The sequence below is a fragment of the Neomonachus schauinslandi genome, chromosome 8, assembly GCF_002201575.2.
Source record: "Neomonachus schauinslandi chromosome 8, ASM220157v2, whole genome shotgun sequence".
Lineage (NCBI taxonomy): Eukaryota > Metazoa > Chordata > Mammalia > Carnivora > Phocidae > Neomonachus > Neomonachus schauinslandi.
Genome location: NC_058410.1, coordinates 32310949 through 32327124, shown reverse-complemented (window position 1 = coordinate 32327124; position 16176 = coordinate 32310949). Strand labels below are relative to the sequence as shown.

Below are 16176 nucleotides of genomic sequence, written 5' to 3'. Positions count from 1 at the left end.
GAAGTGACGTGATCACACCTCCCCTCCATCCTTCTAGAGGGCTGCCTATTGCATAATCTCCCCTTTCTAAAGAAGGCCACATCCTGTCTTTCCTTGTCTCGATGCACTTATATTAGGGGTTCAAGTTTGGTATGTAAGAAGCAAGATTTTCAGTAAACAAAAAAAAAGCATAACTTTTTTTTAGCACTTTCTGGCTAAAGCCATCCTGATCCATGTCCCCCAACTCCAAGTCTATACTACTTTGAGAAAATAGTAAACATTTTTGCCTAACTGTTATGTGAGTATAACTTCTATAGCTGCGGCCTCATGAAAAATTACAGTATCCTTCCTTCCTTAACATTTTTATAATTTTTAACATTTATTTATTTTTAAAAGATTTTATTTATTTATTTTTCAGAGAGAGAGAGAGAGAGAACAAGCAGGGGGAGTGGCAGGCAGAGGGAGAAGCAGGCTCCCCGCTGAGTGAGGAGCCCGACTCAGGACTCGATCCCAGGACCCTGGGATCATGACCTGAGCTGAAGGCAGACGCTCAACCAACTGAACCACCCAGGTGTCCCCATTTTTATAATTTTAACTGTTGAGTATAGGCATTTCATCTTCCTTCCATTACAGAAAATACATCCATGGCTATATTTATGTATTGTACATTTCTTCAAGTAAAATGTACAAAACGTGATGTTTTAGAGTAAAATGATAAAGACATGTGATAGGAAACATGAACTCACGAGATTCTGGTTGTCTATGGGGCTGATAATCGATATTGTTGGTTCTCCCATTTTATGACATCTTTACATGCCCCTTTATGTCAAATGAAGAAACCTGGTTATTCAGAACTGTTTGCTCTGGTGTGTTTCTGAAAGGATATAAAGAAATGTTTTTAGCTCTCCGGTGTCTGCCATGAGGAGAGTGGAATGAATGGTGAGAGCTAATCCACTGCCTCTAACACAAATATCTTCATATTTCTTGATTTATTTTTTGGTTTGGCGAGTTCTATCACTCAGGAACTTCCTGAGAAAGGAAGAAGGAAAGGTATATTTTTGAGACTTTATGTATCTTAAAAGATTCTTATTCCATCTATACACTTACTTGATGGTTTAGCTTTAGAATTTTAGAGATAATTTTTCTTCAAACTAATAGGATATAAAGTTTCCTGCACTGATTCTCTAATGTTTTTTATATGTTCCCTAATTTTTTCCATCTTTTGTCTTTAATTTTACTTTTTCGGAGATATTTGCAACTTCATCTTATAAATCTTATTGAATATTTTATTTCTGTTGTCATATTCTTTTTTAAATCCCAGGAGCTCTTTCTGCTTTTCTACTGCTTTCTCTTCTTCCTATATGGATAACATATATACTCTCATCTTGAGCAAGTTTTCTTCTCTCTCTGCATTGTCTCTTTTTTATCTTGGTTCCTCCTCTACCCCGAGAAAATGTTTGGTGATCTTTGGTTATAATTTTATATGTTAAGGGACAGTCACTAAGCTGTGTGGCTGGGGGCTGGCCAGCTGGTGGACTTCACTATAGGTTGATCAGGATAAGAACCAGCCATTTTGTTGGGGATTCCTAATTGTAAGCATCTAGTTTTCCTTTTGGCTGCTTTGTATCCCAAAGAAAGGACACTTTTAATCTAATAATTATACACCCAGCATATAAAATTGGGCAGCCTTCATGTGAGCAGTGAGACTGGGGGGAGTCTTACCATTCATATATGGATTTTTATTTAATCCCATTGCTTTCAATATGATGCACCTGCTGTCTGGGCTGTTTTGTGTCCTTCAGTCTGAACATTCCTCCAGTTCAACCTCTCCAGTGAGTAAACTTTCTATCTAGCCTCTTTTACAGACTTTCAACCTGTCGTCTTCTCTCTGGCCCTATGTACATTACCCGTCCTTAGGAGACTCCAAGTTCTACCCTTGGGTTTTGGAATCCACTTCTTTGTGCTTTCCCCAATCATGGCTTTTGGTTGTCAGTATATAATTGGTCTACTAAGCCATGTTACAATAGTAAACAGATGTTGATCTGATCTCCAGCTTCTGAAAATTTCTTATTATCCATTATGTGCTTTCACCATTAATGTTCTTTTAATGGGATTTCAGGAGGGAGCAGAGATAAATGTGTTCAATCTAGTTGAGGAGTCTATTCAACTTCTTTATAGTGTTTTCCAACTGGAGTGTTGTAGTCTGTTGGGGAGTACCTTCTCTGGTTGGCTTTCCTTAGACTTCACTCATCTTCATCTCCTACCTATTCTATACCTCATCATGGTTCTCTCCTGCCTATGAATATAGTGCACAGCGTTTTTTGCCTTTTTCTTTGTGAATTGATCTTCTACATTTTATTTTCCTCCAGCTTTATTGAGATATAATTGGCATAAAACATTATATAAGCTTAAAGTGTACAGTGTGATGATTTCATACATGTATATATTATAAAATGATCACTACATACATTTTGGACACCACAGCTAATTTTCGCTTTTAGCACAATGCAGTGAATAGGGGAAGGACATTATAATTTAATTTAACCTTCTTTTTTTGTTGTTAAGAAATATATACATTGTGGGCAGTAGTGGTATATGAATCAAAATCTGAAAAAAATGAAATGAATGGCAAATTACTGACTCATGATTATATGCTAATTGAAATATAATGATGATTTAATACTGTATTACCTTAAACACTTGGGTTAGGCAGCATATTTATAAGATGCCTGCTAGTGGATAAGTTATTGTATTAGTCTTTAAATAACCACTGGGTGGCTCAGTCGGTGAAGCATCTGCCTTCGGCTCGGGTCATGATTCCGGGCTCCTGGGATTGAGCCCCACTCCGGGCTCTCTGCTCAGCAGGGAGTCTGCTTTTCCCTCTGCCTCTGCCGCTCCACCTGTTTGTGCTCTCTCTCTCTCAAATAAAATCTTTAAATAAATAAATAAAAGTTACAAAGAAAATTGCAAAAAATATATTCCTATATTACATGATAAATGAAGCACAGCTACCAATTTTCTTAAGTCCCCAAGTAAGTCCAGGCAACTGTAGCTTCTTTGAATTAATCTCAGATTGCCCAACTGAAGAAAAATATCCTTAGTTTGTATGTGTATTTTTAAAATGAAATGTTTTTATTTTATTTTCAATATTTACTTATAAATACACCATATATATATCCACCTAAACGTTAGATCCTAAAAAGAATTTTGTTTTTTAGTAGTAGCTCCCGTTATTTGTTGGCTCTCATTTCACTTTTATTCTGCAAATATTCCTTTCCAAGATGTATTTGATTTGCCCTCCAAGTGTCCCTAACCAGAAGGGAACCACAGAAAAAAACATTGCTGAAGACATCCATTTCCATTGCTTGGGTAGACCTGATTCACTAAGAAAATAGGAAAAGGTTAAATGAAAAACATTCTAGGGAAGTTACAAACCATATAAGGTGATGGGTTTAGCCACAACTGTGGGTGTAACTTTTTTTTTTTCCCTCTTTTTCTTTCTTTCAACAGGGAGACACATCGCCTCTTCCTCCCACTGTCCCAGACTGTCTACGGGCTGATGTCAGGGTTGCTCCTTCTGAAAGCCAAAACTGTTCCTTTTATTTAGCAGACGAGAATATCACCCACGGCTTCCTCTATCCTCCTGGTTAGTAGAACTCTTTTTTAGGGCAGCGACTTAGAAAGCCCTCATCAGCTGGATGTGGGCATGTGCCTTAAACATACGCTCCCTGCCGAAACTACCTGCTTGGGCCGGACTAGCTGCCCAGGAGGCTTCAGATGCTGTGGGCTGACTTGAAGCAGCACAACCGCTATAATAAAGACTAATAAATTTTGCAGTGCAAACCAAACATCAGCGCTAATCTGGCCCAGATGTTCAGAGAGTTCGGCAGGTTTAAGTTTAATTTTAAAACTGAAGATTCCTTGGAGAGGGACGCAAAGAGTCCAAAAAAACATTTTTGTTTCTGGCTGCCACCCAAGCGAGGGCCTGCACGGAGCACGCAGCTGTGCTCGTGGCGAGGAGTCAGGCTGGAATTCGGGCCTGTCGCACACAGAGCATGCTCACGCCCAACCATGTCACACCGTGGGTGAAGCCGCTGAATGAACTTTACGTTTTTTTGTTTGTTGGTTTTCAGGTTTGTTTGTTTGTTTGTTTGTTTTTTAGAAAGCATCTCTCTTGAGAACATGCAAAAGCCAGGGTCATTTTTCTAAACTCAAATCTCTTCTCTATTCAGCAGGAAATGTCATTTTTATTAACTCACTCATGAGATTTTCAAAAATTTCAGCTTCTGGGAATGGGTTTGCTCCTGATATTTGGCTTCATTTTTCTGGAAGCCATGACCTAAAGAGGTCAATTTAGAGATTTATAATTTAGGGGTTCTTAAGAGTGGGGTAAAAAAATCCTTCATGAAAACAAGTAGCACATCAATGCAAATGCTAGGATGAACCTTAAGTAGTTGCAATATTTTATTAATAATTTTTAATTGATGTATAAAATTGTATCTGTTGAGCCGTAAGGCATTGGTTGATAATATAAATGCCTCGACAAGGAAATGAAATTAATAACTAAACAACTTGTCTCAAAAAATCTTAAGGATGAAATGAAACTCTTTGCTAACTCTCCACTGTTTTGGAAATTCCATTATAAGCTCATCTTATTTTTCTCTGAAAAGGAGGTAAGACTATATGGTTTGCTATCCCAACTTTCAGGGCTTAATTTAAAAAGTAGAAAAAGCTTCTAAGGGTTCTGAGGACTGTGAATAACGTGAAATTTTAAGGAAAAACAAAAAACCCCAACAACTTGTTTTTCCTTGCTTTTTGGCACCCATCCATTGGCCTTTCATTTAAATATTAGCATACCCAAGTATAGTTTAAATATAAAAACCATTATAATAAACATTTATAGGCTTGTAGCTTTTTTTTTTTAAGATTTTTTATTTATTTATTTGAGAGAGAGAATGAGATAGAGAGAGCACGAGCAGGGGTAGGGTCAGAGGGAGAAGCAGACTCCCCGCTGAGCGGGGACCCCGATGTGGGACTTGATCCGGGGACTCCAGGATCATGACCTGAGCCGAAGGCAGTCACTTAACCAACTGAGCCACCCAGGTGCCCCGGGCTTGTAGCTTTTTTAATCCTCATGATACTTCCATGATAATAGATGTCATGAGACAATGAAGCACAGAGGGACAGAGCACTTTGCTCCAGCACTCACTGTGCTAGACAGCACATCCAGGAGTCCTCCAAACCAATCGTATGTGGTGTCCTCAGCAGTCTTTATCGAGTTAAAACTCACTTTCTTAGGGAAATTTGATTTTGGAAGGGTTATTTATAGCAGCATTATTATTTTGTGCACATTCAATAACTATGCATGCATACTGGTACAGTGCTTATTTTCTAGGGCTCTTATAACAGATTACCACAAACCTGGTGGCTTAAAACAATAGAAATGTATTTTTTCACAGATGTAGAGACCAGAAGTGCAAAATCAAGATGTTGGCTGGGCCATGCTCCCTTTGAAGGAGAGAATCTAGGGGAGAATCCTTCTTTACCTCTTCCAGCTTCTGGGGGCTCCAGGCATCGCTTGGTTTATGGCTACATCACTCCAACCTTTGCCTATGTCTTCACAGTGACTTCTCGCCTGAATCTCTCCTTTCCTGAACCTCCTCTCTCTTTTTTTATAAGAACACCAGCCTACTCTAAATCCAGGATAATCTCATCTTGAGATCCTTAACTCAATTATATCTGCAAAGACCCAATTTTCCTATATATCACATTCAGAGGTACAGGGGGTTTAGGACTTGGACATATCTTTTCCAGGGTCACCATTCAACCTATAGGTATCAAATGCATAAAGCTGTCAGGATTGTTGATAACCTCTACTGGAGAGTACTCAGTATCCCTGTGTTTTGACTGCTAATAAATTTTCATTAGTATGTAGTACTACTTTGCTTATTATGTAGTATGTTATATTTTCTCTTCTGGCTAGAGTTAATCAAATCCATTTGTTTTGCAGCAAACAATAGAACTTCTGACAGTCGATATGATGCTTTAATCACAAGTAATTTGGTCCCTATGTATAAAGCATTTAAAGGTAAGTATACATTTAGATTATTAATTTAAAAATACTTAAGTGACTTTATGAACTTATAAACTAAATGCATCTTTTTTTTTTTTTGCAATTTGTCTCTGATATTGAGTCATTATGCTCTAATGCTTTAAATTTAGAAATAGGAAGGATCTCTGACATAGTTTTTTTTTTTTTTAACTTACTTCAACTTTGGGTACCTTGTGACTAGAACTTCAATAATTTGTTTTTAATCCTAATTTAGCTCTAAATAGTTATTCACAAAACAAAATTTTACTGACACTTACCATAAGTGAGTGAAAGGTGTTTGTCCCTAGAATCATAATTAATAAAGCAGTATGTATGTTCTGACTGTTGTTTGAATATCACTGTCCCCAAAGCACCTCAGCATTAGGAAGGAATTTGGAAACATTTTACTGTAATATCAAGACTGCAACTACATCAGCAAAAGGAAGTACCATCAATGTGACTATTTTTGTTACATGGGCTATTTTGCAGAATTTACCTAATCACCACTGACAATTATCGAAGCAGAACTTGACGCTATTTAAATGTACCTCTCTATTATAGAAAATATTTCCATGTTCAATAAAGATAGATATTTTTAACGTCTTATTCTATTATTTTTAGAAATGTGGGATTACTTCCACAGTGTTCTTCTTGTGAAACATGCCATGGAAAGAAATGGAGTAAATGTGGTTAGTGGGCCAGTATTTGATTATAATTATGATGGTCATTTTGATGCTCCAAATGAAATTACAGGGTAAGTAATTTGAAAACAAATAGACTTTTTGATTTAGCAATAGGGTATCATGAGGGGAAATCTCAGTACTCTAAATAAAAGCTTAATATTCTAAATATCACACAATATATTTATGTAGAGATGCTATCATTGACTATTTTCAACTAGCCTAAAATTGTTGCAAAAATTTTATATGGCAAAAATTTAAACTAATGGGCAAAGAAAAAATGTTGAGGAAAAGTTCGGCAAAATTTTTATTTAGAAAATTTCTAAGCAAATGGGCACAGGGAAAATGTGATTTTGTAAAAGTTAAAGAGATAAGACTCACTGTACTATCAGTAAATATAGAGCCAGTCCGGCAATTAATTTAAAAAAATCAAGCAGTGATGATTCACAATATTGTCCAATAGTGGATGATTCATAAAATATCTCCCAGGAGAGGGTAGAGGCTTCCTCTAGAAAACCAGTCCTATTAACTTGTATATCTTTGTACTAAACCTGGTCATAATATGTTGCTAAGAATTACCTTTGAATGCAGCACACAGGAATAGAGAGTTTTAGTCTTATTCATTATTTCTCTTTATTAGCAAAGTGTATGAAGGGCCAAACTAAATAACCGTGCTATCTGAGCCTAGATTGCATAAAGCAACAGTTTCTACCTCTACCTTTTGATAGAGTAACATTTGTGACAACTCAGTGTGTGGCCTTTTTCCATTTCATTTGCCTTGTCTTTATTTTAGTGCTTATTAATCCTATATTTTACCATTTAATAATCCTAGCAAACACTTTGATAGCACTCTACCACGTGCTAAGTACTTTTCTAAACACATACACTTCATTTAGTCCACAAAACATTCCTATGTTAGATGCTGTTAGTGCCCATATAGAGATGGAGAAACTGAGGTACAGAGAGGTGAAGTATCTGGTCTATGTTCCACAGCTAATAAGTGGGAAAGCCAGGATACAAACCCTCTGAGTGCATGTAGAAATCCTAAGATCACAGTCCTATCACTGCTTATAGCAGTCATATTTCTTTTACTGGGCTCGTCATAATAGCCTACCCTTATTTTGCACTTAAAACTTTTAAAAGCACTTTCATGTTCATTATCTAAAACTAAAGGACTGTCATATCAGTTATATGGATTTATCCCCTTGTCCCCCCTGTGAAGTTGGTAGTAGTGGTCACCTCCATATTAAAGTTGAGGAAACTTAACAAGTCACAGAATGTGAGAGGATTAGCACCCACCCAGACATCTAGCAGAAGTGCTCAGCTAGAGTTGGCATTGGGGCTTGTTTCCAGTCCCGATTTGCTCTATTGCAAATCGTCACTATAAAATATAAAGTCAACAAAACTAGGAAACACAGGAGGCATAATGTCATGGTCTGTTTTTCTTTGTATTCTCATATGTTCCCATAGCATTATAATGACCAAGTTTGGACTTCTGTAAAGCTCTGATCTGGCTCATGGAACTGTAAAAATATGTGATAGGATTTTGTTCTTTCTATTCATTTGCTTTCTTTGACTGTATTTTTACTTTAGCATTTCTTTAAAAAATGTATAATGACATTTAGAAGTTTTAGAAGCGAAAGTATACTAACATGAAATCTTTTCCATTGTGTTTTTAGATATATGGAGAACACTACTGTTCCCATCCCAACGCACTACTTTGTGGTGCTGACCAGTTGCAAAAATCAGAGCCACACCCCCGAGGCCTGCCCTGGGTGGTTGGATGTCCTACCCTTTATTATCCCTCACCGACCTACCAACGTGGAGAGCTGCCCAGTGAGTATGCTCCCGGAGAGTCCTCAGGACCTGAGAAAATGATTAGTCAGATCTCCAGGCTTTCATAAAAGTGGCTTTGACTACAACATATTTTTTTAGTTGTTTCATGGGTAGAGTCGTACTAAATTACCTCCTTTTTAAACTTTTCCTTAGACTATTGATCTTTATGTAATTTATGTCAATTTAAATATGTATATGCCTACTTGAACATGTGTTTATATGCGTATCTTATGTATTTTATTCATATACGTTTTGTTCACACTCATAAAGGAAGGGGTGATATCTTATTAATATTTTGATTCTTAACACAGAAACTTGAGGGTGCTGTGCCAAAGTTGGCACTCAGTTAATGTTTTCTGAATGAATATGTAAATATACAAACTCCATCAGCTTGAAACATGAGGTCTGATATTAATTACATACACACGGTGAGTTAAAGTAACACTTTTTTTAAAACATCGTGTGTTAGTCTACTTCAACATCTTTCTGGATCAAGGGAAATTGTATGTAAATAGTTACTTAAACTTGCATATATTTTTTATAGGAAAAATATGTATTCTTGTAATTGGGTTTTACTAGTTATTCAACAAATATATTGAGTACCTATTAAGTGCATAGTACTGTGAAAGAAACTTTTTAGAATACACCAACGAGGAACACATTGTCTCTGCCCTCAAGGAGTTCATATATAACTTTGAGATATAAATGAGGTATATAAATGAAATATAGACACATAGATCGTTCAGTGGATAACATAAAAACTATTTTTAAAAAATAAGAGATGTCACAAAGTTGCTTTAATTGCTAAATCCAAAGTTGGATTAATTGCTAAATAACGTAAGGATTTAGTGTTTCAAATTTGAAACACATTTGGCTGGAATAATCAATAAAGGAGAGTTATATAAAATGAGGAGAGAGTAGGCCTGGGCCCTGAAAATGGGCAGAATTTGAACAAATTGAGAGGATTGAGAAGAATCTTCAAAGGAGAAAAGATTTGGTAACTGGATGCAACAGCCAAAGAAAAAGGGAGACATGAAGATGAATCAAGATTTTAAATGTAGGTAATTAGGAAAAAAACAGAGAGAGGGAAGTTTGGAATGAGAATTATTTTGGCAGGTAGATAAGATATTTAAGTTTAGGCATGTCCTTTATAGAAATGGGTGTTCACATGGAAAATCCCATAGGCTAGTAGAGACTGGATATTAAAGCTTAGGTTCTAGGCCAGTTTGGGAATTCATCTCTATTCTTTCAGTTGTTCAACACATAACTGCCTTCACCATACTATGTATTATGGGAGATACACCGATAAGTTAGACATGAATTTTATCAAAAGGGGCTCACAGTCTAGCCCTTCGATGGCTAGTACAATAGAAGAAGGAAGAGGTAAGTGGCACAAAGAGGGATAGATAAAATTGCTTTAGGTTTTCAAAAGAGAAATATTTCTTAGTAGGGAAGGTGACATTCTAACTTGGTCTTGAAGATAAGATTTGAACTTGAATGTTTGAATGGTCTTTCAATGACTAAAGATGGAGGGCAAAGATAAGAGGCTAAGCAGTGACTCTCCCAGAGTCGTAGAGTGGGCAAGGTTTTCCAGAAAAGGGTAAGCCATCATTCTTGACTTATTCTTCCAGTGGCAGAAGTCATGACTAATACACTGTGGTGCTGGTTACCACTGAATCAGAATTAAGTAGTTCTTTATAGCAGGTTCTAGGTAGCTACTATGGATTGATTAAAATGGGTATGCAAAGAAGAAACTATTGGCTATCCCTGGTCTAGACCTTTCTTGCCTTCTATCAGAACTTTTGAAAATGAATCCTAAGTAGTTTCATTGTCTCTTGTCCTCCCCTTCACTTCTGTACACCACTACCAACTTACCTTAAACTTTAGGTTTTCATTATGACATACTTTCTCATCCCTAAACTTTATCTACCCTGAATAAAAAACAAAAGCAAGCAAACAAAAGCCTCCTAGCCTGTACTTAAGGCTCTTCACAGTTTACCTTCAGTTGACCTTACAAACCCAAGTTGTAGACCCACTGAAGTCCTTGAAACTACTTGATGCATCTTGAGTTTCCCTACCTCAACATCATTGCTCATGCTTTTCTTTACTCGAATGCCCTTCTTTTCCATCTGCTAAAAATATATGAGACAATCAGTTGTTTTGGGAAGGATGAATTTTCTCTTGGTGGTCTTCAAATTGAGAAACTAGTTGAATATCTAGGAGGATAATATGAGAAGCAGTATAGAATAGATCTTACACACATGGATTTTGGAGTTGGACATCCTGTGTTCAGTTATTGACATCACCTCCTTGGGTAAATAATTGAATGTCAATCTCCTCAGCTGTATACAAAAATTCATCTTCCCTCATAAAATTGCTGTGAGCATTAGATAAGTTATTTCATATAAAATCCTAAGAATTCTCAATACATAGTAAGCAAATGGTGGCCATTTTAAAGAAATCATGTCTTGTGTGGGAGTTAACACATTCTACAGTCAACATAAAATGAGATTGTATACAAATAAAATCCTCTTTAATCAAATCACCCAATAAGTACAGTATATATATATATATATATATATATCTATATACACACACAAACTGCACCTTAATAAGTCTAAATCAGCCAACCCTAGCATTAGAAAAGGCACCCAGTGAAATAGTTGGCTTGCTTTAAGGGGCACGTTCTATGGAAACTGCACTTTTAAATATTCTAATCACTCAGTGCGGGGAGGTACCCCCACTGTAAGAGATCTGAAGGAACTGACAGCAGTTTAGAAATGATAGATTCACAATTCCACCTCACACTTGGTCTAGGAAACTAGATTCATATAGCCTTATTTATTTTTTTCCTTCCCTGTTCTTTCCATATTTTCTGCCCTTCTTTTTCTTTTTCTTTTTTTCCCTCACCTTTGTATTGTTCAATTCCTGTCAGAGAAAAGAGAATGTTGTCATGAGTCCAAGTGGCAATCATTACTGTAGCTTGTTCAGAAGATACTGGAAAATACAGGTCTGGAACTTGGAAAAGAAATCAGAACTATAGAGACAGATTTGATATTAAATTATGGGAGTGAAATAAAGTTGCCAAAGGGAAGAAAGTGGAAAGAAGAGATCCAAAGGTCAAACTGAGGGAAATGTCTATACTTCCAGGATGGAAAACACTAGAATCGGTTGAGGAAACAGAAAGTGTCACTGAACAAGTAAGCAGTTAGAAAAAAGAGGGAATTTTAGAAGCTTGGGGTGATCAACTAAGTGAAAGATCTAAAAAAAAAAAAAAAATCCACTCAGGTTATCCTTGCCAAAGCGATTTCATGAGTGTGGTAGCAGCAATAACCAGACTGTATGTAGTCAAGGGGAGAAAATAAAGAAGTAGTTAGGGTGGAAAAATACTGAAACTGATATTGCCTCAGAAACCTAACAAAGCGAGTTGTATTTTAGGGGTATATAATACTTCTAACACATACACAGTTGAGTCTTGAACAATATGGGGGTTGGGGGTGCTACCCCCCACACAGCTGAAAATTCATGTATAACTTTTCACTCTCTCAAAACCTAACTGCTAGTAGCCCACTCTCAACTGAAAGCCTTACAATACCATCAACAGCTGATTACCACATATTTTCTGTGTATCATATACTGTATTCTTACAATAAAGTAAGCTAGAGAAAAGAAAATGTTATTAAGAAAATCATAAGGAAAAGACCATGGCAGTTCTGTACCGTATTTATTGAAACAAATCTGCATATACGTGGATCCTCACAGTTCAAGCCTGTGTTGTTCAAGGGTCGATGGTATTTAAATACAGCTCATAAGTACTGTATGTATGCAAGGCTGCTCTCCTGATGGGATGCACTCGTACAGTGAGAGTTGTCTATGGCTAGCGTCTGTTCGGGTTGGTTGGTGCAGGTGGACTAGCTGGTATTGAGTAGTACCCCTGCCGAGATAGTTGTGTGTTGTGCTTTAGGTTCATTGAATTGCAATTTTAAAAGAGGGTAGACCCAGTCAGGTGTTGAGTAAACATTTAGTTGGTGAGACACTAAATAAGCCATGAGAGAGCAGGGCAATATAAATCAAGTGGGGGAGAACTTTATGAAAAAAACGTGATAAAAAACGTTAAATACTGCTGAAATGGGAAGTAGTAAAGGCAGGGAAAAATAATTAATTAGATCCCCGTTGGGTATATGAACTCAAATTAATACACTGCATATTTATTTTAAAAAATTAACATACATCATTAGCCCTTAGGAGGTTAGAGGTACTTAGGGGGTTAGAAACAAGAAGTAGTTTCCTCTTACACTTCCTCTAGCTCAAATAATAGCTGCCTATTTTAAAGCTGCATATTTAAAAAAGAAGTAAACTACCACACTGAAGTCAAATGACGGGTTTTTTTCATTTTCAGTTAGCCAGAATATAGTACATCATAAATCAAATGACAGTTATTGGAACACGCTCTTCTAATTTAACAAACTTTTACATTTTCTTACTTTTTAAAAAAATCTAAATGAAAATTAACAATACCATATGAATATCAGAAGCTTGCTGTATAAAGAATAAGAAATTATGTAGCTATCCATGGCTCTAACTAAAATCGAATTAACTTTTTTTTTTAAAGATTTTATTTATTTATTTGACAGAGAGAGACACGCGAGAGAGGGAACACAAGCAGGGGGAGTGGGAGAGGGAGGAGCAGGCTTCCCGCCGAGCAGGGAGCCCGATGCGGGGCTCGATCCCAGGACCCTGAGATCATGCCCTGAGCTGAAGGCAGACGCTTAACCGACTGAGCCACCCAGGCGCCCCTCGAATTAACTTTTATATAGTAAAAAACCTGTTAAAAGTCAGATGGCCAAGAAATTTCTGAAAAGATGTTCAACTATAATGATACTCAGGGTAATAAAATCAAACAGGGATGGAACACTATTTCACACTGTGATTTGGCAAGGATGTGGGGAAATAGGTTTTATGCTCCACTGCCAATGTAAGTGTCAATTGGTATGAACACCTTGAGGAGTCCAAGGTTTAACATCTGGAAAAATTAAAGCTGCCTGTACTCTATGATCCAGCAAGTCCGTTCATAGATCTTAGAGACTCATATTCTTGACTACAGAAGGCATGTGCCAAGTTGTTCGTTACAGTATTACTTATCATGCCAAAAATACTATGAATACGGCAATGAAAAAAGAAACTGCCACCATAAACCACAGCTAAAAACAAGTGATTTAACTAGCGCTGGGTATATCACTATGGATGGATTGCAAACATAATGCTGATTGGGAAAGTAATTATAGAATACCACTTATAATATCACTTACCTAAGTTTGAAAACTCAAGTCAATACTGTGTATTGTATATTGATGTGCATTAAAAGTTTAAAAACACAGAGTGGATTCCATGAACTCATGATGATGATTGGTGCTGAGTAGAAGGACATTGGGGATTTAGCTTCATCTGTAAGATCCTATTTCTTTTCTATCTGAAGTAAATATTAAAATAGCTAAACTTTATGACTTTGGTGGTCTGTATTTGTTCTAGTATACTTTGTACTTTTGTTTTCCTTTATTTTAGGAAACAAAATGTAGCTATATCAAATTAAGATTTAAGGCAAGAAAAGCCCCACGAAAAAGGAAAACTTCTAAATCATAAAAGATCTTTTGTTAATGAAAAATAATGCCCTGTGAAAAACAGTCTTTTGCTGCTCTTTTACAGGGAGATAAACCAAAAGCTGTTTGGATTAAAGAAAGATGGCAAGCCCACATCGCTCGAGTCCGCGATGTGGAACTTCTTACTGGACTGGACTTTTACCAGGAAAAAGCACAGCCTGTCTCTGAAATTTTGCAACTCAAGACATATCTACCCACGTTTGAAACCATTATTTAACTTAATATATAAATGAATTCTGGCAGAACGTAAATGATTTTTTCCTGTTAAATAATCACAAAATAAAGTTTTCAATTTTTCTTTAAAAAGCCATGTGGCATAATTTCATCATTTCCTTCTCTCTTTTTCATCTCTATAAATGTGAACTTTATTTTGAAGTCACTTTTTTTTTTTTTTGCACAGAGATTGTGCTGTATGAGATCTACCCTATTATATTTATTATCTCATTTATAATCTTGGGCTGTATTTTTCTGCCCAGCATTAACTAAACAGAAGGGAGAGCAAGAGAAGAGTCACTTTGGTGAACATTATACCAAGAAGTGTTACATTTGACAATTAGACAATATTAAAAGAAGCACATTACCTCATTCGGTAATTTCACTTGTAAAAACTGTGTCAACAAATCTTTTACGGTAGGAAAGACCAGAAAACAACCTAAAAGACTGGTTGAACCAATTTTGGAATTTGTTTAAACAAACAATGGAATGGAATGCTATTCCAATACTATGAAGAAAGAAGTACATCTACAGATTGAATGTATGTCTATTGTTAAGCAGAGAACTAGGAAAAATAGCACGCTATCATGTTTTAGGGGCAGATGATAAAATGTCCTAGGCCACACGGTCCCTATTGCAACTACTCAGCTCTGCCATTACATCAAGGAAGGAGTCATAGATAACATATAAAAGAAATTGGAGTGGCTGTGTTCAAATAAAACTTTATTTACCAAAAAACAAAAAACAAAAAAACCCACAAAACATGGAGGGCTAGATTTGGCTCCAATAAACTTCCAAATGATTCTCTGATAAAAAGACCAGTTCATCCAGGGGACAAAAGCTTTGCTAGTGATGAAAAATCCTGTGACATAAAAAAAAGTCATGGCTTAAAAAGAAATAAACTATTTCTATTAGGAGGTCAATTGAAGTATGGTCATTAATTACAACTAATTGAAATGTTAGTTTCAATGCCACTGGGTTGTTGTTTTTTTTTTTTTTTTTTACATATTTTCTTCACTTGTAAGATTTAGCTTTAAAAATTGTGCAGTGAAAAGTGCAAACACAAATTGAAAACTATTTCCGGTTACATGGCAGAAACATTAATACCTTGAATATAAATAGAATTCCTCCAATTCAGGTTCCTCTGTCCCATCATAGCCTGGAAATTAGATAAGATCACCTGAATTTAGACTCCACAATGGGGAGACAAATGAAGGATGGTTACACCCCTGAACTGAATTTAACTCTGAATGTCCTCATTGCTTCTGCATTTCTCTGAAAGTAACTGAATTGTTTTCTATTATCAGGTCAAATGTGTGCTCAACATAGAAATACAAATTTCAGTCGGAGAAAAATTAAAGTTACTTTTTTTTGCATAGAGATTGTGTGATACACCTTCCTTATGCATAATTGTTATCTTATTAAAAAGAAATACATATGTGTGAAATCATTTTGAAGGAAAGACACCAGTTATTTGGCAAGTCCTGGAATTACAAGGGTCTTGAAATTGTTACTTTACAACTTTAAGTATGTAGTCCATTTTTTTTACAATGAGTTTGATGAGTTTGTTTTATTTTTTTAAAATCTGAAAATGTAGACAATAATGTTAGTTGCATTTAAAAATTATTTATTTAGAAAGAATTTCCAAGATACAGAAAGGTTGCAAAAATGGTATAAAGAACTCTTGTATAAGCTTCATCCAGCTTTACCAATTGTTAAT

At 36.1% G+C, this 16176-nt stretch overlaps 1 protein-coding gene across 1 annotated transcript in view; it reads left to right on the top strand.

Moving 5' to 3' along the window:
* Positions 1-14460, top strand: part of ENPP3 (ectonucleotide pyrophosphatase/phosphodiesterase 3) — a 77062-nt gene extending 62602 nt beyond the window's left edge. Inside the window, exons 22-26 of the mRNA XM_021693297.2 lie at positions 3490-3625; positions 5990-6067; positions 6692-6824; positions 8430-8590; positions 14294-14460. Of these exons, the coding sequence (XP_021548972.1) occupies positions 3490-3625; positions 5990-6067; positions 6692-6824; positions 8430-8590; positions 14294-14460 (675 nt within the window). The remainder of the gene's footprint in view (positions 1-3489; positions 3626-5989; positions 6068-6691; positions 6825-8429; positions 8591-14293) is intronic.
* Positions 14461-16176: the final 1716 nt, after the last annotated feature.